Here is a 26617-nt window from a genome sequence, read left to right as displayed (position 1 = left end):
ATAAAACAAACGATACAATTCTAAAGGGGGTGCAAGAGCAGTGGAAGCTCCAGTGTATCTGCACAAATCATTGAAGATGCAGAGTAGGTTGAGAAAGCAGTTAATGAGGCACAGAGGGTCGTTGGCTTTATAATGGGAGGCATAGGGCCAGATTCCTATCTCCAAATGGAGGCAGGAATTGGGGTACAAAGCACAGCGCTTGTGTTTTTCAGAGGAATCTTCCCAAACCTGCACCATTTTCATGTGCCATTTTGCAGCCCGGGAAGGTGTGCAAAGTGCACATTCACCTCTTCCAATATCGGGGTCACCATTTTGAAGACGACAGGAAAATTGTACTTCCTCCCGCACAGCATTTTCATATGGTAGTGCAAGGTTTGTGAAGCTCTAAAAAAAATACATCTCCTTGGAGAGGACTTGAACGCGAGAGAAAACCTGCTGAAGAGTCGGGGACATTCTGACAAGTAAGTGTTAAACGTTTTGACACATTCAAATGTCCATATTAGATGGTGTATTGTAATGCAGATGTGTTATTAATGCACTGATTCATCACTGGCGTCTGTCCTACAAAGGTAAGTTGACCATTCCATTGACTGGCATTGTCTAATTGTTATCAAGTATTACAGTACTTCTCCAATTCTCAAAAGAGCCATGATACATTAAAAATGTAAAAAAAAAAAATCCTGTCAGACTGTTGTCAGGTTTTGCAATGTGATTTAAATCAACTGACTGTTGAATGGTAGTGAATGAATAAGCAACTCACTCGAGGAGGAGGCTCCAACAATATCTACATCCTCAGTGATGGGGGAGCCCAGCACATCGGTGCAAAAGATAAGGCTGAAGCATTTGCAACAATCTTCAGCCAGAAGTGCCGAGTGGATGATCCAACTCCGCCTCCTCCTGAGGTCCCCAGCAACACAGAAGCCATTTGGGCAGAACCCAAACCGAGCGACAGCGAGCAGGTTACTGTAGCACAGAGCTGCCTCAGGGAGATGAAGATATAAAAAAAATAAAGAATTTTAAGGTGTTAAAAAACACGTCCCCTCACGAGACTCTGTGCGAGTGTGTGATGACGTCGAGACGCTTGCCCAATGTCATCGCACGTCATTTTACACTCGTTTGGGTTGGGCGCGTGCCCACCCGACGAGCAGAAAATTCTGCCCATGGCGCGGTAATTGGCCAGGTTGGATTTGTCCTGCTTTTTGTGTACAGGGCATATCTGGGCAATTTTCCACATAGCCGGGTAAATGCCATGTTGTAGATGTACTGGAACAGGTTGGATATGGACGTGGCAAGTTCTGGAGCACAAGTCTTCAGTACTATTGCCGGAATATTGTCAGAGCCTATAGCCTTTGCAGTATCCAGTGCCATCAGATGTTTCTCGATATCACTTGGGGTGATTTGAATTGGCTGAAGACTGGCATCTGTGATGCTGGACACCTTCGGAGGAGGCCGGGTTGGATTGTTGCAAGTGCTTCAGCCTTATCTTTTGCACTGATGTGCTGGGCAGCCCCATCATTGAGGGTGTGATATTTGTGGAGCCTCCTCCTCCAGTGAGTTATTTATTCATCCACCACCGTTCACGACTGGATGTGGCAGGACAGCAGGGCTTAGATCTGACCGTTGGTTGTGGAATCGCTTAGCTCTCTCTATCACTTGCTGCTTATGCTGTCTGGCACGCAAGTAGTCCTGTGTTGTAGCTTCACCAAGTTGGCACATTTTTAGGTATACCTAGTGCTGCTCTTCACGTGCCCTCCTGCACTCTTCATTAAACAAGTGTTGATCCCCTGGCTTGGTGCTAATGGTAGAGTGGGGGATATGCCAAGCCACGAGGTTGCAGATTGTGGTTGAATACAACTCTGCTCCTGCTGATGACCGACAGCAACTCATGGTAGCCCAGTTGTGAGTTGTTAAACCTGTTCAAAATCCATCCCATTTAGCATGGTAGTAGTGCCACACAACACGATGGAGAGTATCCTCAATGTGAAAACAGGACTTTGTCTCTACAAAGAATAACCGGAGGTCACTCAGACCAATACTGTCATGGACAGATGCATTTGCGGCAGGCAGGTTGGTGAGGGTGAGGTCAAGTATGTTTTCCCTCTTGTTGGTTTTCTCTCCAACTGCTACAGTCCCTGTTGAGCAGCTATATCCTTTAGGACTCAGCAAGCTCAGTCTGTACTGATTGTACCGAGCTACTCTTGGTGATGGCTATTGACGTCCCCCACCCAGAGTACATTCTGGGCCCTTGCAACCCTCAGTGAGTCCTCCTAGTGGTGTTCAATATGGAAGAGCACTGATTCATCAGCTGAGGGGGAGCTCTATGTGGTAATCATAGAGTCATAGAGTTTCACAGCACGGAAAGAGGCCCTTCGGCCCATCATGTCCGCACCAGTCACCAAGCCCCTATCTACTCTAATCCCATTTTCTAGCACTTGGCCCGTAGCCCTAAATGTTATGGCGTTTCAAGAGTTCATCTAAATACTTCTTAAACGCTTCCACCTCTACCATCCTTTCAGGCAGTGAGTTCCAGGTACCCTCCACCCTCTGAGTGAAAAGAAATTTGCGCACATCCCCTCTAACCCTCCTGTCCCTTACCTTAAATCTATGCCCCCTGGTTATTGACCCCTCCACTAAGCGGAAAGGTTTCTTCCTAACTAAGCCCCTCATAATTTTGTACATCTCAATCAGGTCCCCCCTCAGCCTTCTCTGCTCTAAGGAAAACAACCCCAGCTTATATAGTCTCTCTTCATAGCTGAAAGACAACAGCCCAGGCAACATCATGGTGAATCTCCTTTGCAACCTCTCCAATGCAATCAAATCTTTCTATAGTGCGGAGGCCAGAACTGCACACAGTGCTCCAGATGTGGCTTAACTAACACTCACAGCTCCATCATAACCTCCCTGCTCTTGTATTCAATGCCTCAACCAATAAAGGCAAGTATCCCATATGCTTTCTTAACCACCTTATCTACCAGTCGTGCTGCCTTCAAGGATCTATGGACATGCAGACCAAGGTCCCTCTGATCCTCTGTACTTCCTAAGGTCTGACTATTCAACATGTACTCCTTTGCCTTGTTAGTCCTCCCAAAATGCATCACCCCACACTTTTCAGGATTAAATTCCATTTCACTGTTCATCCAATCTGACCAGCCCTCCTATATCATTCTGTAGTCTAAGGCTTTCCTCCTCGCTATTTATCACACCACCAATTTTCATGTAATCTGCGAATTTACTTCTCATACCTCCTACATTCATGTCTAATGTACATTAGTACATTAATGTACACTACAAACAGCAAAGGACCCAGCATCGAACCCTGCGGTACGCCACTGAACACAGGCTTCCAGTCACAAAAACAACCTTCAATCGTTACCCTCTGCTTCCTGCCACTAAGCCAATTTTGGATCCAATTTGCCAAATTGCCCTGGATCCCATGGGCTCTTACTTTCTTGACTATTCTCCCATGTGGGACCTTGTCAAAAGCCTTACTGAAGTCCATGTAGACTACAACAACTGCACTACCCTCACCTACGCACCTAGTCACCTCCTCGAAAAATTCAATCAAATTTGTTAGACATGATCCACCCCTGACAAAGCCATGCTGACTATCCTTGATTAACCCTTGCCTCTCCAAGTGGAGATTCATTCTGTCCCTCAGAAATGTTTCCAAAAGTTTCCTAACCACTGATGATAGACTCACTGGCTATAGTTCTCTGGTTTATCCCTACCGTCCTTCTTGAATAATGGTGCCACATCAGCTCTCCTCTAGTCCTCTAGTCCTGTGGCCAAAGAGGATTTGAAAATTAATGTCAGGGTCCCTGCAATCTCCTCCCTTGCCTCCCACAGCAGCCTGGGATACATCTCATCTGGGCCTGGGGATTTATCCACTTTTAAGCCGCTAAAACCACTAATACCTCTTCCCTTTCAATGCTAATTTGTTCAAGTATATCACATGCCCCCTTCTTGATTTCTATACCTACATTGTCCTTCTCTATAGTGAGTATAGATGCAAAGTACTCATTTAAAACCTCACCTATGTCTTCCGGCTCCTCACACAGATTGCCACTTTGACCCTAATGGGCCCTACTCTTTCCCTGGTTATCCTCTTGCCCCTAATAAATAAATGCCTTTGGATTTTCCTTTATTTTACCCACCAGTGTTTTTTCATGCCCCCTCTTCGCTCTCCTAATTTCTTTTTTAAGTTCCCCCCTGCACTTTCTATACTCCTCTAGGGCTTCCGCTGTTTTGAGCCATCGGAATCTATCATCAGGTTCCCTTTTATTCCTTATCCAATCCTGTACATGCCTCGACATCCAGGGTTTTCTGGACTTGTTGGTCCCACCCTTCACCTTTCTGGGAACATGTTGGCCCTGCGCTCTCCCTCTCCTTTTTGAATGACTCCCACTGCTCTGATGTTGATTTTCATATAAGTAGCTGCTCCAAGTCCACTTTAGCCAGATCCTGCCTTATCATGTTAAATCACCCTTCCCCCAATTGAGAACCTTTATTTCTGGTCCACCTTTATCCTTTTCCCTAACTACCTTAAATCTTACTGAGCTATAGACACTATCACCGAAATGCTCCTGCACTGACAACTTCTACCACTTGCCTGGCTTCATTCCCTAAAACTAGGTCCAGCACCACCCTCTCTTTTGTAGGACTTTTTACGTGCTGGCTTAAAAAGCTCTCTTGGATACATTTTAAAGAATTTCGCCCACTCTAAGCATTTCATACTTTATCTATCCTAGTTAATATTGGGGAAGTTGAAATCCCCTACTATTATTACCCTATTCTTTTTACACTTCTCTGAGGTTTGCCTACATATCTGCCCTTCTATCTCTCCCTGACTGTTTGGGGGTATACAGTACACTCCCAGCAATGTGGCCTCATTTGAGGAACCTTCTAAGATACCATCCCTCCTTATTGCAGTAATTAACTTCTTGATCAATATTGCAACACCATCTCCTCTTTTAAACCCCGCCCCCCCACCATCTTAACTGAAGATTCTATACCCCTGAATATTGAGCTGCCAGTCCTGCCCCTCCCTCAACCATGTCTCCATGATAGCAATGATGTCATATCCCCATGTGTTAATCAATACCCTCAACTCATCTGCCTTACTCACAAGGCTCCTTGCATTAAAATAAATGCCATCCAGCCTTGCCATGCTCCCTTGTGCCTTAACTTGACTGTATACGCTCTGCCTTCTAGATTGACTTGGTTTTCTTTTTATGCTTCTCTGTACATCACCCCTACTCTACCTCCACTCCATATCCCACCCACCCCTGCCAAATTAGTTTAAACCCCCACAGCACTGGCAAACTGGTCTCACTATGCTGGTCTGGTTCCGGTTCAGGTGCAACCCGTCAGAGGAGGTTTTCTTGCCCACGTTTGACCTGATGCCATAAGACTTCATGGAGTCCAGAGTCGACGTTGAGGACTCCCCAGGCAACTCTCTCCGGATTGTATACCACTGTGCCGCCACCTCTGCCGATGGGACAGGACATACCCAGGGGTGGTGACAGTGGTGTCTGGGACATTATCTGTAAGGTGCAATTCCATGAGTATGACTATGTCAGGCTGTAGCGACAGCCGTCCCAATTTTGGCACAAGCCCCCAGATGTTAGTAAAGAGGACCTTGCAGGGTCAACAGGGCTGAGTTTGCTGTTGTTGCTTCTAGTGACTGGGTCGACACTGGGTGGTTCACCTGGTTTCATTCCTTATTGACCTTCTAACAGTATGAAACAACTGAATGGCTTGCTAGGCCATTTGAGAGGGCATTTAAGAGTCTGGAGTCATACGTAGGCTGATTTTCTTCTTCCCTAAAGGGAAGGAACCAGATGGGTTCATACAACAATTAACATGGTCATCAACTGACTTTTAATTCCAGATTTTTATTGATTGAATTCAAACTCCACCATTTGCCATGGTGGGATTTGAACCTGGGTCCCCAGAGCATTACCCTGGGTCTCTGGTCCAGTGACAATACCACTACATCACCAACTCCCCTCAAATATTCTGTAATAAAAGAATATTCCTTTGATGTCGTTTCTTGTAAGTTTGCAAACCTAAGTAATCCCAGAAATAATTGTGAATCAGGAGGTAAAAGGGAGGGAGGAACTCAAAACAATTACAATAACCAGGGAAAAGGTACTGAAACAATTATTAGAATTAAAAGCTGACAAGTCTCCAGGTCCTGATGGACTTCATCCTAAGGTCTTAAAACAAATAGCTGCTGAAATAGTAGGCGCATTGGTTTTCATTTTCCAAAATTCCCTAGATTCTGGAAAGATCTGGAAAGGATTGGAAAATAGAGAATGTGGTTCCTCTATTTAAGAAAGGAGAGGGACAGAAAGCAGGACGCTACAGGCCTGTTAGCTTAACATCTGTCATAGGAAAAACATTGGGATCTATTATTAAGGAGGTTACAGTGGGGCATTTAGAAAATCTCCATGTAATCAGGCTAGAGTCAACATGGTTTTATGAAAGGGAAATCATGTTTGACTAATTTATTGGAGTTCTTTGAGGAAGTAACAAGCAACATGGATAAAAGGGAACCTATGGATGTGCTATACTTAGATTTCCAGAAGGCATTTGACAACATCAAAGGTTTCTTACGCAAAGTAAGAGTTCATGGCATTGGGCGTAACATATTAATCTAGATGGAGGATTAGTTAGCTAACAGGAAGCAGAGGGTTTCTATTGTCTTAAGTCTTTTGTAACTGTCATAAGCTTTCTTTCTCTGCTTTATCTTGGCCTGTATGCTTCTGGATAACAAAGAGGCTCTGGATTTGGCAGTACCACCCTTTTTCTTTGTGGGGACATGTCTACGCTGTGCCCATAGAATCTCGCTTTTGAATGTGTGACAGAACCTCTGAAAATTAAGCTAACTTTTTTAGGTGTACGGACACTAATATGCACATTTTAAAAGCTTGTGAATATAGTTTTTCTTGAAATTACTTAGAAACTGACAGAAGTATAACTAGTAAATGGTTCCATATAGCCTTTTTAAAGTGATTTTTGGTTATTTAAAATCCAGTTATTCACAGGTGATGGAACCTACACTGACTAAAATGCATATTTTTTTAATAAACACACTTTCGACTGCATTAATCAAGTCGCACCAAATTACCACTCTTAAATATACCAAGGGGTATTTTTAAACCAAATTATAAAGAAAATAACTTGTAAAATGCTGTCAGATTGTGCTGGTCCATAGCAGAATTTTTTACTTGGCCATTATTAAATGTGATGGGTGGAAACTTGGGGAAAGAAGCACTTTGTGAAATTAGGGCGATACTGAGTTAATTTAATTGCTCCAAGATCATCAATTATAACTGAAGCAGAAACTCTGGCCAAACAGTCTAACCATTCTTAAATAGATGCAGTCTGAGGTACGAGTTTAATTGGTAGGAGGAAAAAGATCAAAATACGTTTGTAAATTTCAGCTACCAGTCAACTGAATCTGGCCTTAAGTCATTGGCTCTTTTTTTAAGGTTTGTTTATGTAGTAATTGTAGCTTTAAGGAATGTAGTGACTGTAGCTTTAAGAATTATTGGGTTCTATAGTATCACGTGACAGTGTGAATGAATCAACTCTAAGTGCAGGGAACCTTAGAGTAGAAATTCTTCTTCTCGTTGTGGAGCTTGATGGAAGCGTGTAACTGCTGACGCAGTCTATAAATAAAGTTCGATGTTTCTCATGAGAAACCTGTCTGGAAAATCAAATCCATAACAAACTGGCGACGAGGATAAACTGCGTCCGGCATTGTCCCTGACCCAGGGACTGAGAGTATCTTGTTTAAACAGAAGAAATGGAAGATACACTCACCAGATATGCCACATTTTGGCAGGACCGACCCCTTCGAACCATCCACAGAGGATTAGTGTCAATATGTAGAATGCCTCGGGTTCTATTTCCAGACAAATGAAATAACGGAGGAGGAAAAGAGGAGAGCAATTCTCCTAAGCGTTTGTGGCAGTAAAACCTATAATTTAATCCGAAGTTTGACGGTCCCGAATGCAAAGACCTTCGGCGAATTGGTTGACCTCGTTAAGGGACACTTTCAATCCAAACCCTCAGTCACCGTGTGGATGTTCAGGTTTAATTCAAGAGGTAGAGGCCAGGGGGAGACCATTGATACATATGTGGTGAAATTGAAACAACTGACTGAAAACTGTGATTTTGGGGAGACCCTAAGTGATATGCTCAGGGATTGTTTGGTCTGTGATGTGCGAGCAGATACCAGTGAATGACGATTATTGGCTGAAGCAAACCTCAATTTAAAAAAGCATTGGAAACGCGCTCGCATTGCAAAGTGCCGAAAGGTGTACAAAATGGCGCCATTTTGCAACTGGACTGGGAACGGATAGCCGGGTGTGGCGTGAAAAGCCAGGACTCTGCCGCGAAGTGGGAGACAGTCTCCACTACCCGCAAATTTAAAATAAACACAGGAAACAGCTCAGCAGCAAATCTGAAAATGATTTGCTACCGATGTGGAAGCAATCATACTCCTGAAACTTGCTGTTTTAAAGAGGTGGAGTGCTATTTTTGCCATAAAAGGAGGGCACATACTGAAGCACTGTAAAGCAAGATTGAGACAGACTCCCAGACAGCAAACTAAGTTAATCAAAGTACATAATGTGGAAGAACCAGAAACCACCAATTCTGATATTTACTCCCTATTTAATGTAAAGTAGGGAAGGCAGAGCCAATCAATGTTACTCTGCAGGTAAATGGAAAACCTTTAATGATGGAAGTGGACACTGGTACTTCAACCACTGTAGCGGGAGAGCACATCTTCAAGTATTTAAACAAGGGTACTCAACAATTGAATTTGGAACAGACTTCAGCCAAATTGAAAGCTTATACTGGCGAAGCTATCCAAGTGAAGGGTATTATCACCGTACTTGTTTATTATAAGCACCAAACAGCACAACTCCCAGTAATGGTAGTAGAAGGTGAAGGACCAAGCCTTCTAGGTTGCAATTGGTTGAGGGAAATTAACCTTGATTGGCCAGTGAGGTTTCAAAAGGAAGCAGAAAGAGTTCCTGAGTTGGGAAAAGAACAAAGCAAGGTACTTCAGAATGAGCCTGGAGAGTCACAGGACCTTACAGGATGCAAAAGGAGTGTGTAGCCATTCAGCAACCTGAGGAAATGAAGACTGTCTTAAACAGCAGCATGGAAGAACAGAAGGAGAGACTCAAGGAGACTCTGCTGAATCATAGGATTCAAGATGAAGCAAGTGAGCTCCACAAAGAAAAGGAAAACCTTTTGAAAGGCCTTCACACGCTACAAGGATTTTTCAGGTCAAAGCTTGTAACTCTGGAAAATTACAAAGAGAAGCAGAAAGAATTTAATGTCACTCTGAACAAACGGAAGAACCAGTTGGCAGAGAAGACACAGCAAGGTTCCAGGTGAAAGCCAACAGATACAAGGAGGCAGAAGGGCTGAACAAACAGCTGAGTGAAGCAAAAGAGGCATTAGAAGGAAAAGTCGTGGAACTTTCCAAAATGCAAGTGAGTGATGAAGCCATTGAAGCTCAACCTCAAGAACTGAACCAAGTTGAGATTTCGCCTGAGAGAAGTCTGGCCGACTGTGAAGTCAAAACGAAGGACGAGACTGAACTCTGTGGTAGACAGAAGAAGACAAGATAGAAGGTGGTTCAGAAAAGACAATGAACACCCCACCCCCCCCACACACTACTACAGATTCAACACCTTCAGAGTTACTTATGAAGCGACGCTTTTGAACGAGATTAAGCTTGGTACTTCCCAATTTGAAGGGGAAGATGGAGAAAAGTCAATGGAATCAAAATGCAACTCATGATTTGCACAGTCGTGAACTAGAACTTACTGTTGGTGAAGCAGTATACATATGAAACTTCGGTGGTAGATCGAGTTTGTTACCTGGTGGAATAGTTTCTGTGACTTGACCCTTGTCATACCACGTAGAAGTGGAGGGCCGGATCACCCGCAAACATGTAGATCATTTGAGAAGAAGGGAGATGCCCCAACAAAATGTTGTTCCACCTGTAACCATTGTAAAACCCATGGTCCCTATTGAAATTGTTCAACCAAGGATAGACATACCAGATGTCTCTGTTGGGAGTAGATAACACTGAACTGCCTGTGCCTAAAGGAGTACCTGATGTTGCTGTGGTTCCAGATATTGTGGATCCTGTAAGAGATTCGAATGTCGTGGAGCTACAATGTTCCACCTGGGTCAGGAAACCACCTGAGAGACTGAACTTATAATTCCATGACCTGCATATATATTTGTAATGTGATGAAGGTAGATGTTTTTGTAAATACAAACTGTACAAAAAGTTTAATGGGGGAGGAATGAAGTAATTGTAGCTTCAAGGAATGTAGTGACTGTAGCTTTAAGACTTATTGCGTCGTATAGTATCACATGACAGTGTGAACAAATCAGCTCTAAGTGAAGGGAACCTTAGAGTGAGGAGTTCTTCTACTAGTTGTGGAGCTTGATGGAAGCATGTAACTGCTGCCGCAGCCTGTAAATAAAGTTTGATGTTTCGAATGAGAAACCGGTCTGGAAAATCAAGTCCATAATAGTTTACATTTGTAGCAAGGTTTCATATCAGGTCTGTGACTGAAGTCTGCTGGATGCAAGACTTATTATCTATATATATCTTATTAATAATCTTCACCTGGAATTTTCCAAACAATTAAATGGACCACATGTAGAAATGTGTGACAGTGATCGTGCTAAAGTTTGAGAGAAAAATATGAGCTGAATGCGACATTTTGTTCATACGTTACTGGTATTTTTCATGAAGATTCATGATTATATTGTTGCACAGGATTGCACATCTTTGATGAAAGAATTTGGGGAAAAAAAAGGGATCCTTCCCAGAGACAATGAAACAAGTATCTTTTGAAGGAAGTGGAAAATAAATAGTACTGTTTTTACCCATTTAGGTATAGAAATAGATATCACAGTTACATAAATACATTTCTGCTAATAACATTGGGGAAAATAACTCTTTATTCTTAATTGCTGTTTAAGTGTGCATTTAGAACTATGAATGAAGGCCAAGAAACATATAAAACTTGAGTTGAACTTTTTTATTAGAACCTTTAAGTCTTTACTAAATATACTTATGACAGTACTTAGCATATTTAAGAAAATCGTTTTGGTAAAACATATAAACTTTAGAACTTTTATTTAGCACCTCCCTACAGACTTGAATAAGGTCCTTACAAATGCTATCTATTTATGTGAACAATAATGTTCAGTTCTCGGTAAAAACAAATAAAAAGCTGCTGTTGTTACCATTCAGAATACATTGCAAAATAAAAAAAACATCTTTAAAATGTGGCATAGTTTAAAGTTTGATTTGCCATACATGTAATATACAATGAACAGCTCTAGTATAAATAGTGTGTGCATAATGGAGTATTGTAACCTAAATGATCTCAGTTAAAATTGAAGGACTTATGCCTTGTCTTTTCTTTGATATTTTATGCAAAACTGCTCCGCTCCTCAAATTTTGGCTACTTTCACTGTCCAATAAATTGTTTCCTGGAGTTGCGCATTTTTGGTCATTTTGCATTGGAGAGCACAGGCCCTATAAAATTTTGTCACGGTGTGAATGGTCAGTCTTGTTGTCAATCATAAAAGATTCCAGAAGTTGTACATATCGCTGAATGCTAGGATCTGTTAGCTTGAGCCTGTTCAGCTAACAATGATGGGCCTAACAACTTGCAGGACAATGTCATCTCACACAAATACTCAAAGGAAACATAGAAGAAAATATCATGTAGGTAATTTTTAAAAATGGCCAGGGAATTCCTCAGGGTTGCTTCTACTGCATTCAGGTCACTTGGTCAAAGGTCTGATCTATGAATGGAGATGGAGTTTCTGCCACAGTTTCAGTGGGTGGAGTTGGAGCGATCTAAGGTATTTCTGAGCCTGTATTTTTCAAACTTATTGAATTACTTTAATGTCCTTATTATGTTATAAATATTATTCCCAGTAGTATGTGTTCAGTTTTGTAGTGAAAACAAGATGGCAGCCAAAAGGATGTAACAAATATATGGAGTAATTTCACTTGCTCACTTTCTCCTCCCTTTCATTGATAGAGTTTGCTAATTGTATATCCTTAATGGCTCTTCACTGGTAGCTTTTATTAATTGCTTTCTCCCTTTTGGTTCATGCATTCCATACCTCTTCAACTCTGAACGGTTGCAGTTTTATAAATGCTAAGTGCATGCCGATCAATGGCAAGAAATTTGCACATATTCATATAAGGTGTGACACAGGAAGTATAATGTGCCAGGCAATATGTGTCCTAGCGACAACATTAGTATACACATTTGGATCAACGGGTAGCTAGATAGATAAATAAATGGTCAGACACATATACGGATACATCTTCAGTAAATCCGATGTTGAGCAATCACCTTTAGAACCAAAGAGATGGGAAGGATGTTTCATAGATTGACTGAGCATGACTTTTCCGAAGAAAAGAGTCTTCTCCCACCAATTTTCCCATCCTGGTTGTACTTTATTTGTGAAAATATTTTGCCCACTGATTGTTCTGGCTTGCGGCTGAAGTGAATTGGGAAGAAAACATGGCTGAAAGTAACTTTTAGCAGTGGTGGAAAGCGAGCAGAAGGAGACTGGCCACCCATTATACAAACCGCACAATATTCCTATCCATTGCCTTCAATTAATCATGGCAGCTGATCTGCTACCACCCATATTCTGGCACTGTGAAAAGTTAACATCAGCCCTAACTTACTTAACGTCTTCTGTTCATTCTTTTAAGGTCTCCCTGATTCCTGTTCCACTGGCAACAGGGGCTGCAGCCAAGTCTATTGCAAGAGGCGCCCAGGAAACATGCACAACGTACCTGAGCAGAGACAAGACCAGTTTCCTAACAATCTTAACTCTGCCTCTGGTCACTCTATCACAAAAAAGGGAAAATCAGATGGTGCGTCAGTTGCTCCACTGACCCACCACCTTTTAGATCGGCTAGCCCCCTTGCCCGGAGTGAACCCCTGGTAAGATGGGGTTGAATCACTAACGTGGTGATAGCCCTATTTCATGTTATCATCAGGTTGACAAAAAAAAAAACTACTGACAATACAGCTGCTCTAAATCATCACCAACAACATTGTAAACCATGTGACAGATATTTTCTTACCTTACAACTTTGGCACATGCCTCCAATGAAGAGAGGGTGCTCAAGAGTAATATTTTGACTTCCACAGGCAAGGCAGATATCTGCAAATGGTTTAGAAAACAGTAATTAGCTTACATTAAACTTATGTTTGTTGGATAAAGTAATTCCTTAATGAAATCGGAATGTATTTACCTTCAATGTTTCTGCTGTTTTGCCTCACATCATAGACTAGCCTCTCTGAAAAACAAAAGACATTTATGAAAAAAATATGGTTGATGTTTCAATATCACTGCTGTAGAATTGAAGCATCATATACTCCCGGGCTAAGTCTAAACCCACATCCTTACTGCCAATTAGATACTGGATGACCAGTGTTCAAACATTTGAGCCCAGATTTCCCAACACCGTGAAGTCCAATCGGAAGTAAGACAGAATGCCTAGATGTCAAGTGAATTACACACTTTACTTATTTAAATTCTGAGATAGAGTCTAATTTAAATAATCAGATCAGGAATTCCACGATTGTGAACTCATCCATTGGAAAACGTGAACTCCTGAGGGTTTAAAGACATGCAGCAGTTTAATGGGGATGGTATCTGGGAAAACCGATTGGAAAAAGAGAACATAAGAACAAAAGAAATAGGAACGGGAGTAGCCCATTCGGCCCTTCGAGCCTGCTCCACCATTCAATAAGATCATGGCTGATCTTCTTATGTTTGGATTTCCACGTTCTCATCTAACCCTGATAAGCTAATCCCGAGCAGAAAAGTCTGTCAACAGTAATACCTGTGAGGTCCGCAGGAGCACAGAGAATCCCCAGGTTCACCTATGTAGCTGTAGAACTGCTGCTGAGCTAAGGCAAGCAGAGGAGAGAGGTACAGGAACAGAATGGTGTAGATCACCAAGGTGAGCTGCCCAAGGAGAGTGAAAGGGACAGTAAGTGTCAATGCAAACACCCTGTCACAGGAGAAGGCTCATTAATCAGATATCGGTGCTGGGAATTTCCTTAAGGGATTCTCCCTCTCCTTCACTGTGACTTTGGTGAAGGATTAAGGTTGCCTCCATGACCTTCCCTCTCCATGTGCTCTGATAGCACCCGCTGCAGCTCCAGCATGTTCTCCTTTCTGCTCCTGCTACTGTTGATGCAGCTCCTCCGCCTTCTCACCTGCCACATGCCCCTCGGATTTCTCCTATGGCAACTTTCCTCACTCGATCTCCCTCCCTGAAGGCAAAGAATAAATTCTGCCACAATTCTTCAAAAGATCTCTCTGCTGTAACTGGTTACCGAAGTTGCAAATCCTTCCGCAATGTTCAACTAAGAATTTTAGCAGAAGTACCCACCATTCTTTCTGCCGCTGTTTGCCCCTGTAAAGCAGGTTTTTATTTCCCAATTGTGGCCTTAACCGCCTAGGATTACTGGGTGGTCCAACTCCTCAGTCCTACTTTCATTTCAGGTACCTATTCGAGTCATCGGACCCCAATTTGCAAAAGGGTATTAGTCTATTGTTGCTTTCAATCAGTGACCTAGGCTGCTTATGTTGAGGGCCACAGGATGATGGCATTGTCAATGGAAAATGGGCTGTAATTCGTTTCTGACTGTGTGGGAGGTTTCAAATTCACCTGGAATTTAATTTCTTTGTGCATTCGACATGCACCTGCTCTCCAAAGATTACAAGATACCTACAGATGAGGAAGGCCATTTGTCCAAATAATTTATCTGTTCAGAAAAACCAGACCCTATTCCCACTGTTATTCTAATTGATTCCAGTTTTTGCCTCGATTCATCCATCTGAAGTCCATTCTATGTGGTAATTATTCTCTGTATGAAGTAGAGCTTCCAAATAGCAGTTTCCAAATCACTTTTTACTAGTCTGATAGTTAATTCACAGTTTAATTTAAAGTAGTATTCTTGATTTACCTTTCTCATTCCCTCAACAATCTTATATGACTCAATAGTCACCTCTTGGATGCCTTCTTTCCTGGCTAAAAAGCTGATGTTTCTCTAGTCTTTCTCTAGACCCCTGTCACAAGAGATCAGCCAAATGGATCTTCGCTACACAGCCTCCAATGCTTCAATCTTTTTCTTTCTCAGCAATCAAGGTGTGATCTGAGCAGAGCACCATACAGTTTGATGGTGATTTCCTATCACTTACATTCTACTGTTTTTTCAATGTAGTCTATGCATTGAACCATAGAAATGTTACAGTACAGAAAGAGGCCATTCAGCCCATCGTGTCTGCGCCAGCCAAAAAAAAACTAGCTGCTCATTCTAATCCCACCTTTCAGCACCTGGTCCGTATCCTTGCAAGTTACAGCACTTTAGGTGCAGATCCAGGTACCTTTTAAATGAGTTGAGTGTTTCTGTCTTCACCAGCAAACCAGGCAGTGAATTCCAAACACACACCACCCTCTGGATGAAGAAGTTTTTCCTCATGCCCCCTCTAATCCTTCTACCAATGACCCTAAATCTATGTCCCCTGGTAAGTGACCCCACAGGTGGGGGAAACAAGTCTTTACTGTCTACCCTATCTAGGCCCCTCATAACTTTGTACACCTCAATTAGGTCACCCCTTAGCCTCCTCTGTTCTAAGGAAAACAACCCAGGCCTATCCAATCTCTCCTCATAGCTGCAATTTTCAAGCCCTGGCAACATTCTTGTAAATCTCCTCTATACTCTCTCCAGAGCAATAATGTCCTTCCTGTAATGTGGAAACAAGAACTGTACACAAAATTCCAGCTGTGGCTGAACCAACGTTTTATACAGTTCCATTATTACATCCTTGCTTTTGTATTCAATACCTCATTCAATAAAGGAAAGCATTCATAAACTTTTTTTTTACTATCTTATCCACGTGTCCTGTCACCTTCAAGGACCTGTGGACATGCACTGCAAGGTTTCTCACTTCCTCTGCCCCTCTCAATATCCTCCCGTTTATTGTGTATTTCTGAGCTTTGTTTGCCCTCCCCAAAATCATTACCTAACACTTTTCTGGATTGAATTCCATCTGCCACTTTTCCGCCCATTCAACCAAACCATTGATATCATTCTGGAGTTTACAGCTCAATCAACTACATAGCCAATTTTAGATCCAACTAGCCACCTTCCCCTGTACCCGATGGACTTTTACTTTTCTGGCCGGTCTGCCATGTGGTACTTTGTCCAATCCAGGCCTGACTAAAATCCATGTAGACAACATCCACTGCACTACCCTCATCAATCCTCCTTGTTACTTCCTCAAAAAATTGATTAAATTAGTTGACATGACTTTCCCCGAACAAAACCATGCTGACTATCACTGATTAATCCATTCCTTTCTAATTGACAGTTTATCCTATTTCTCAGAATTGATTCTAATAATTTTCCCACCACTGAAGTCAGACTGAATGCCTATAATTATTTGGCCTACACTCGCACCCTTTTTAAACAATGGTACAATTTTCGCAGACTTCCAATCCTCTGGTATCTTGCCTGTATCTAGTGAGGATTGGAAAATGATCCTCAGAGCATCTGCTATTTCCTCCCTGACTTCCTTTAATAGCCTGGGATACAATCCATCTGGCCCTGATGATTTATCCATCTTCCAGGGTGACAGTCCCTCCAGTACTTCCTCTATCACTATGCTTATTGTATCTAATATTTCACAATCCTCTTCTTTAACTAGAATGTCTGCATCATCCCTTAGTTGATTGCGGCAATGATTGGATAAGTTGAGCATTGAGTCAACAAAGACTTTCAATGTCATCCAGAGCTACTTAAACACTAATCATGGAGTATATTCATGAATACCCAAAGCCTGTCCACCATCTACAAGGCACAAGTCAGGAGTGTGATGGAATGCTCTCCACTTGCTCCAACAACACTAAAGAAGCTTGATATCACCCAGGACGCTTGATCAGCACCCCATCCACAAATATTCACTCCCTCCGCCACTGAAGCACAGTAGCAGCAATGTGTACCATCTACAAGATGTACTGCAGGGACTCACCAAGCCTCCTTGGGTGGCACCTTCCAAACCTACAACCATCTAGAAGGACAAGGGCAGCAGGCACATGGGAACACCACCACCTGGAAGATCCCCTCAAAGCCACACACCATCCTGACTTGGAAATATATCACCATTCCTTCACTGCCGCTGGATCAAAATCCTGGAACTCCCTCCCTAACAGCCCTGTGGGTGTACCTACACCACATGGACTGCAGTGGTTCAAGAAGGTAGCTCACCACCACCTTCTGAAAGGCATTTACGGATGAGCAATAAATGCTGGCTTAGCCAATGATGCCCACATCCCATGAATGAATTAAAAAAAACTATGTGGGTTTTCCATTTTTTTCACCCTATCTGCAGAAATTTATATTTCTCTGCATTAAGAACAAAGGAACATGGCTGACCTGGAATCTGACTCCATATACCCACCTCTGCTCCATATTCCATAATATCTTTGGCTAACAAAAATGTACCAAACACAGTTTTAAAATTAACAATTGATCCAGCATCAATTAATGTTTGCAAAAGAGAATTTCAAACTTCTATCACCCTTTGCATGAAGAAGCATTTTCTAATTTCACTCTTGAAAGATGTGGCTTTAATGTTTTGACGATGCCTTCTAGTCCTCAACAGGCAAAAAATATTTTCTCCCAATCTACCCTATCTGTTCCCCTTAATATCCTGAAAGGTTTGATCCAGTCACCCCTTAACCATCTAAATTCCAGGGAATATATTGTTTGACCTCTCCTCCTGGCTTTAAATTTCAATTATATTTCATTAGCACATTTTTTCACTCATTCTATTATTTCTGGGCTGTCTCCTTCATTTTTATTGCCCCTCTTAGTTTTGGTATCATCTGCAAATTTGGACAATTTGCATTGAGGCCCTAAGGACAGTCCTGTGCTATACAGGTCTAGGTGCTAGAATGGAGAGAGCTGCCTTCCTCTGACCTCAATGGCATTGGGGCTGGATGACTGATAAGCATTACACAAAGTATTGCTCATCTCATTGATATAATTTAATCTGCTTTCCAGTAGATCAAGTGTGTACATCAGGAATGAATATGCATAATGGTGCTGTCACACAGGATAGCTTCATACGCAAGCTTTCAAGTCAGACATCTCATGCATGTGGCTGAAAGGAAGTAGTGCAGTGCAGCAGCATAGGTGGTGCAGCCTGCAGCAGATCCATGACAGTATTTAGCTGTCATGAAATGTCTGGCTCCTCAGGCTCTTATTGCAATAAACAACCAGCCATCTCATGCACTTCAATCACTAAGGTAGCTCAAGATGAGGTGTAAGACTTTAAACAAAAGGAAGTGCATGGATATGATTAGCCCCAGTTGTAGAGGCTAACCTTGATATTCTAGGAGCTATTCAGAATGTGTCTTTCTGGGTGAAAGACTGCTACTACAGTAGGCTACCTTTAATTGAAGGCACTGTGCGGCTGTGTTATGGTATACTGCTGATCACAAATGAATCACACATTAAGTGAGTGAAGACAGTCTAAGTTCAAGCATTGAACAAGAGTGCATGTATGACTGTGTGGGTGAAATCAATGATTCTTTGCCAAATCCAGCTACTGACGTAATGGTATTTATGTGGAGGTAGATCAGTCCATTTGTGGCATATAGACAAAGACCAAACATCAGAGGTCATATATATATATATATATATTGTTCCAAGAATTAGTTTGAATATTCAAAATTAGTTTCCCATTTTTCTTTCTTCTGAAAGGATTCTGATTCTCTTTGCATTCCATTCAATACTTGTTAAACAAATCGTTTGAACAACAGGTTCGTACCTCGAGTTTGTTCATCTATGATTTCTTTGACTTTTAGCTTCTCTGTGCTTCTTCTTGGTTTTTTGGCTGGGGGAGGCGGAGGATAAACAGCAGCTTCAGGCTCCACCCAACTCTCTGTATAAACCTCTTTGTAAGGATTTCGTTCTTCTGAAAATCAAAGAACATCATTGTTACTAAATACAGGACAAAGCCATGCAAAGACTACAAAAGGCAGTATTGTACAGCGATGGAATGTTGACAGGTTTGATGATGTTCATAAACACATGGGTAAAATTCAACTTCGTGGGCATTGGTGGATTGGCTGCCTGTTATACACCCTGTCCAATTCTGTTTTCCATTGAAGTTATTGGGCGGGTTGTTTTGTGCCTCTGTGCAAGATTGAATGTTACATCCTCATAGCCATGTCTTTCCGATTTGGTGATTGGCTAGTTACAAAATGTCACTGACAGGATTGTCCATCAATGGTCTAGGAATCTATCCTCAGATTTGGTTAAGATATTGTGTAACTTCCCAGCAATACTATTTAATCCTAATTATAGATTTCTATATTTCCAACTTTTTCTTCTTTTAAGGCAATTTTGCAGGGAATGGTTCAAATCCAGAGCTGACTTGTAGGATAAATGTCTCCTTCCTTTGAAAGTTGGAAGAGTCTCACGTGGAAAAAAAATTGGGCATTTTGAATCCAGCTGGTGATGAACATGGGCAGTAGCAAAAAGTACTTGTAACTTGACATGAGTTGTTACTGAGCTGTCTATCTCACTCAGAGAGGCTGCATGGTGACTGGCTGTGAAATGTCATCCTGGTGTAGGAGGACATGCTCTTTTGAGTTTGCGTGTGGGGTAAAGCTGTAATCTGGGTCTAACTGTGTTACAGATCATCTGGGAATGTTTGCTGAATTTGGATACCTTGAAAAAATGAAAACTCTCATCTTTCTGGTGGTTGTAAAGGTTCTATGTAAAATTTCTTTCACCATTCTCAACTGAGTTCTTTAGTGGACATGGGATCCAGCACAAAATTGGCAATCTTAGTTGGAGAAGGAACACGGTCGCTTGGGTTGTAAGTGGAAAATGTATATTTTAATGGACTGGGGTGCTCTCCTACTTGGGGGCTGAGGCATATAGCTGCAACATGGTAACATCTTTCATGATAATGAACATTTAATTCACAATAAATTAATAACGTATCCTCACCAAATATTATGTTATTTATGCTGTCCACAGTTGAATCTAGAACGGTATCATAAAGGTAGCAGAGGTGAAACTGAACTTTCTACGCCTTCTGTTTTTGAATGGGATTTAGTGGATTAGAAATATTCTACCACTTTACCAGAAGCTCCTTGCAAATTCTCACCTTAATTTTGAGCAGGTATTCTTGAAGCTACCTCTGCTGCAATGGCATTCCAAGGTGCCAAATGACCTCTGCAGCATGAGAGGGAGCTTAAAGAATGGTCAATGAAGTAGAAATAATCAGTGGAATTTAATGGTTGTGGCTGTGTGCCTGTCGTCCAGCTGAAAAGCAAATGGCAATCCCATGGCAGCTATATCTGGGAGCCCCCTTGGGACTAAATCCCAATCAGACAGCCCGCTGGCTGCCATGAGAGCTCCCGGCTCGTGTAGGGGGAATTTCTGGCATCAGCTTCTCTTGTAAGGTGGAAGTCCTACCTCCTAGAGCTGCCAGCCAATCAGAGGCCGGCAGCTCCACCAAGAGTGATGGCCATTGCCGGTACTGCAGTCGGCCTGAGGCTGAGGATCATTGCTGGAACTCCGTAACACAGGTAAGTGGAGTTGGATCACCAGGGTCAGTCAGGGAGGCCCTGGTGATGGGTGGGGGGGTGAAGGGGAGTTGCTGTAAATGGCAAGGAGGGTGGCCGGGGAGGGGGAGGGGATGGGGGGAGGCTTTCTGCAGGTCCCTCACTTGCCATTGGCGGGTCCTACCATTGGGTACAGATACTTGAGAAGGAGGGATCGCCACCCACCCCCTCAGACCATATGGCATGGCCCCCCGTCTGCTGTCAGCTGAATGCCAATGACAAGCAGCAAGGAGAGAAAACACAGCAGTTGCCAATAGTAAATACAGAAAACAGATTGCAAGAAACAGCTGAAAGACTGCTCACAGAGCTGGGCCAGTTTAAACCCAATGTCAATGGCTGCAATTCTTGCTTTCCGGTTGCTCAAATTGAACTGAATGGATGTGTTTGAAGCACAGCAGGGGTGCTTATGGGAGAGCTTAAAAAAAAACACAGGAGAATGGGGAAGGAGGCAGGGAAATGTTTGGAGAGGGCAGGAAGGTGGAAGAGAGGAAAAGATGGAGTGGAGGAGAGAGAGGAGGAAAGTAGGGGAAGGGATAAAGCTAGAGAAGAGAAAGGGGAGGCATGAAGTAAGGAAGTGGGCATAGGAGAGTGAAGAGGAGCAAGCTGGAGAGGATGCATGGATGGAGTAAGGATGAAGAGGAGGAAGGTGGTACAGAATGGAGGAAGGGAAGGAGGAGGAGGAGGGGAAGGAGAAGAGGAGCATGAAGAGAATGAGGATTGGGACAACAGAGGTGAGGGACGATGGCAGGGAGGAGTGGTACAGAGCAGGCGGTTTGCTGTTTAGTGTGTTGCGGCCATGCCTGGGAAACCATGTCACAATGAGGGGTGTGGTACGAGTGCTGACGGCTGAAAAATTCAGCCAGTGGGTTTGGTGGAGTGCTGGCGTGGATGGACAATTCAGATCAGCAGAGATATGGGGATTGGGGCAATGGTCAGCCCGCCATTAAGAGGAAATATCATAGCAGCCAGTGGTATTAGAAGATAATGTGGGTGAGAAATGCATTTGGGGAGGGGGAGGTACTAATAGGGGAAAATAAAGTAGGCTAGGGGAGACTGAGAATAATGCATCCAAGTTTGTTGGGAATACAAAGCTAGATCAGAATGTTAATACCTGAGGAGGACACAAAGAAGCTGCAAAGAGACATAGACAGGTTAAGTGAGTGGGCAACAGGGTGGCAGAAGTATCATGTGGGAAAGTGGGAAGTCATTCACTTTGCTGGTAGAAACAGAAAAACAGAATATTTTTAAAAGATATGAAACTTGTAAATATTGATGTTCAGAAAGACTTGGGTGTTCTCGTACAAGGAACAGAAAAAGTTAGCATGCCGGTACAGTAAACAACCTGAACAGTACTGGCAAGAGTAACCTCGCAGGGAAATTTGCTAGTGCTGTTGGGGGAGTGGTGGGGCGGGGTTGAAACTAGATTGGTAGGGGGAGGAAACCTGGGCAAATTCAGAGCAGGGAATGGGGGAAGGAGAAATAGTGAGTGACTCGAAAGGACAGAAGCAGCACAGGTTAAAAAGTGTACAGCACAGGAATTTGTCAGTGTTAAAAGGTATATATGTAAATGCAAGGAGCATAGTAAATAAAGCTGATGAGCTAAGGGCTAAGATAGACACATGGCAGCATGATATCATCCACTATATCATCCACTAATGGAAACTTGGTGCAAAAATGGCAGCTCAACATACCTGGATATAGAGTTTTCAGGCAGGATAGGGAGGGAGATAAAAATGGTGGGGGTGTAGCATTATTAGTTAAAGAATCTATGACAGCTGTGAGGTGGGATAATATACTAAACGAATCATCAGATGAGGCCACATTGGTTGAGCTCAGAAATAAAAAAGCAGCAGCCACACTGCTAGGAGTGCACTATAGACCCCCAAATAGTGGGAGGGAGTTAGAAGACCAAATATGTAGACAGATTTCTGAGTGTAGAAAGAATAGGGCAGTAATCATTGAGGACTTCAGCTACTCTAATATCAAGCGAGATATGAACAGTGTGAAGGACACAGAGGGTGCAAAATTCTTGAACTGCATTCAAGAGAACTTTTTTAGCCACAAGCCCAACGAGAGGGGGAGCAATTCTAGATTTTGTCTTAGGAAATGAAGCTGAGCAAGTGGATGAAAAGCAGTGGGGAACCATTTTGGAGACAGTGACCATAATATAGTTAGATTTAGCATCATTATGGAAAAAGACAAAGGTAGAACAGGAGTAAAAGTTCTAAATTGGTGGGGGGGAGACAAATTTTACAAAGCTGACAGGTGAGCTGGCGAGTGGGGACTTGATACAGTGATTAGAAGGAAAAGCTGTCAAATCAGTGGGAGACATTCAAAGGTGAGATTCTATGGGCACAATGTAGACATGTCCCCACAAAGAAAAAGGGTGGTACCACCAAATCTGCAGCCCCCTGGTTATGCAGAAGCATACAGGCCAAGATAAAGCAGAAAAAGAAAGCTTATGACAGAGGCAAAAAGACAAAAGACAGAGTAGAGACAAGGCAAGAGAGACAGATATTAATATGGGAAGTGATAAACAGACTGTGACAGAAATGTAAAATCTAAGAGTAAATCAGCAGATAAGGCTAGACACTGCAAAAATAATAAAAGGATAAAACTAAAGGCTCTGTATCTAAACACACATAGCATTTGAAACAAAACAGATGAAGTGATAGCGCAAATAGAAATAAATAAGTACGATCCGATAACCATTACAGAGACATAGCTACAGGGTGACATAGATTGGAGCCTTGTACATGACATTTAGGAAGGACAGGAAGTTAGGAAAAGGTGGAGGGGTGGCTCTGTTAATTAACGATGGTATTAACACATTAGAGAGGGATGACCTAAGTTCAGGAAACCAGGATGTAGAAGCGGTTTGGGTTGAGATGAGGAATGATAAAGGCAAGAAGTCACTTGTGGGAGTGGTGTACAGGCCCCCTAATTGTAACTACACAGTCGGACAGAGTATAAAAGAAGAGATAATGGGAGCTTGCCAGAAAGGTACAGCAATAATCATGGGGGATTTTAATCTATATATAGACTGGAAAAGTCAGATGGGCAAAGGTAGCATAGATGAGGAGTTCACAGAATGTTTTTGGGATAGTGGCAAATGGAATTTAATCCATAAAATGCATTTGGGGAGGGCAAACAAAGCAAGGGAATAAGCAATAAACAGGAAGCTATTGAGAGGGGTTGAGGAAGTGAGAGACCTTGGAGTACATATCCACAGGTCCTTGAAGGTGGCAGGACAGGTGGACAAGGTGGTCAAGAAAGCATATGAAATGCCTTCCTTTATTGGACGAGGTATAGAATACAAAAGCAGGGATGTAATGATGGAACTGTATGCTACAGTTGAAATTTTGTGTACAGTTCTGGAACATTACAGGAAGGAAATAATTGCTCTGGAGAGAGTACAGAGGAGATTTATAAGAACGCTGCCAGGGCTTGAAAATTGCAGCTATTAGGAGAGATTGGGTAGGCTAGGTTTGTTTTCCTTAGAACAGAAGAGATTAAGGGGTAACCTAATTGAGGTGTATAAAATTATCAGGGGCCTAGATAGGGTAGACAGGAAAGACTTGCTTCCCTTAGCTGAGGGGTCAATTCCCAGGGGACATAGATTTAAGGTGATTGGTAGAAAGATTAGAGGGTACATGAGGAAGAACCTTTTCACCCCGAGGGTGGTGAGCATCTAGAATTCACTGCCTAACCTGGTGGTTGAAGCTGAAACACTCAACTCATTTAAAAGGTACCTGGATCTGCACCTGAAACGTTGTAACCTGTAACCAGGTGCTGGAAAGTGGGATTAAAATGAGCAGCTAGATTCTTTTTTTATCTTTTTGGCTGCCGCAGACACGATGGCAGAATGCCCTCTTTCTGCACTGTAACTTTTCTCTGGTTCTAATTACAGCAAGAAATTAGGCAGGCAAATGGCCTTTATTGCAAGTGGACTGAAGTACAAGGACATAGGAGTCTTGCTGCATTTTTACAGGGCTTTGGTGAGACCGCACCTGATGTACTGTGCACAGCTTGTTCTCCATACCTACGGAAAGATATACTTGCCCCAGAGGCAGTACAGTGAAGGCTCACTGGACGGGTTCCTGAGATGAAAAGGTTGCCCTATGATGAAAGGCTGAGTAAATTGATCCTCTCCTCTCTGGAGTTCAGGAGAATGAGGGGATGATCTTGTTGAAACATACACAATTCTGAAGGTTGTTGAATGTATTGAGTGGCAAAGTATGCTCTGGTTTTGTTAGGGTAAGATCGTGTCTTACTAAATAGAATTCTTTGAGTAAGTAACAAGGAGGATTGATGAGGATAGTGCAGTGGATGTTGTCCACATGGATTTTGAAGGTTGTTGAATGTATTGAATGGCAAAGAATGATCAAGGCGCCATATGGTCTATTCCTCCTCTTATTTCTTACATTGTTATGAGATTTCACTTAGACAGGGCTAACCAAGACAACTGAGATTGCCTGACTGACAAATAATGGAACGGAAAAGTCTGGCATTAGACAAGGATGTTTACATCAGCCTGTGATCATGATTTTCTTCAAGAAGCGAGACAAATCTGATTGCCGTAAACTACAGGGGAGTCTCCCTGCTGTCTGCCACAAAGATCACTGCAAGGATCAGACTCAACTGCTTCCTCCCAGTGGCCAAGGAACTCCTTGTAGAGTCACAATGTGGTTTTCAGCCATCAAGAGGCACCACAGATATGATCTACACTGCAAGGCAAATTCAAGAAAAATGCAAGGAGCAGCACCAAGAGCTGCATATGCGGTTTTGACTGTCAACTCCGAAGGCTTATGGAATATCCGCCTCAAATTTGGCACCATCCGCCTCCTACTCCACAATGACATGCACTCTGAGATTCTTACCAAAGGACCACCATAAACCTTATTTCAGTAAACACCGAGGTCAAACAAAGTTGTGTCATTACACCAGCTCTCTCCTCCATTTTCCTCATTGCAATACTGCACCTCACCTCTAGCAAATCACCAACAGGCATGGAGGTAATCTGCAGGACAGACGGAAACTGTTCAACCTACACCACCTTCAATCCAAAACCAAAACCACTCCAACTTCAACCATTGAGCTCCAGTATGCAAATGATGTGCGCTTACTCAGGAACTGAGCTCCAGGTCTTTGTTGACTCCTTCTCCTTAGCATATGAGAAAATAGACCTTTCACTAAATAGCCAGAGAACTAAGGTCCTCTTCCAACTAGCTCCCACAGCAAAACACCGTACCCCCATATCAATTAGGGTCAATGCGAGATCCTGGAAAATGTGGACCACCTTCTGTATCTTGGAAGGTTCCTTTCAATGAAAACAGACATAGATGACAAAATTTATCATCACCTCCAATAGGTCAACTCACCTTGGGCTGACTGAGGAAAAGAGTATTTGAGGACCAGAATCTCAAACCCAAGACTAAGGTCATGGTTAATTGGTTAGCAGTGATCTGTGTGCACCTCTAAGCTTTGGGGATTTGGACAACCTACAGCAGGCACCTCAAAGCACTGGAGAAGTACCATTAGTGGTGCCTTTGCAAAGATCCTCCAAATCCAATGGCAAGAAAGGAAATGCAACAGCAGCGTCCTCTCCCAAGCTAATTTGCCCAGCATCGAGGCGCCAATCACGCAAACTTTCTCTGCTGGGTGAGGCATGTAGATTGTATACCCAACGCCAAACTCCAGAAGCATCTGCTCTACTCGGAACTCTGTAGCAAAAGGAGGCTCCCAGGAGGAGAAGTCTTCAAAGCATCCCTGAAGAGATCAAACATCCCTGCTGACTCATGGGAGCCCCTGCCTAGTGACTAACCAAAATGGAGAAGGCTCATCCGGGAAGGCATCGAAGACTTT

The 26617-nt window shown here is 42.7% G+C and overlaps 1 protein-coding gene across 9 annotated transcripts in view; it reads right to left on the bottom strand.

The window, feature by feature from the left end:
- The window catches only part of dnmt3aa (DNA (cytosine-5-)-methyltransferase 3 alpha a), a 586890-nt gene that overhangs the window by 152230 nt on the left and 408043 nt on the right, over nt 1–26617 (bottom strand). For all 9 annotated transcript variants that reach the window (XM_078541484.1, XM_078541483.1, XM_078541485.1 and 6 more), the window contains 3 exons: nt 18943–19089; nt 13346–13390; nt 13175–13254 (listed from right to left, as the gene is read on the bottom strand). In XM_078541484.1, coding sequence (XP_078397610.1) covers nt 13175–13254; nt 13346–13390; nt 18943–19089 — 272 coding nt within the window. The remainder of the gene's footprint in view (nt 1–13174; nt 13255–13345; nt 13391–18942; nt 19090–26617) is intronic.

This window comes from Cetorhinus maximus, chromosome 5 (genome assembly GCF_964194155.1).
Source record: "Cetorhinus maximus chromosome 5, sCetMax3.hap1.1, whole genome shotgun sequence".
NCBI lineage: Eukaryota > Metazoa > Chordata > Chondrichthyes > Lamniformes > Cetorhinidae > Cetorhinus > Cetorhinus maximus.
This window is presented reverse-complemented; position numbering and strand designations above follow the sequence as displayed.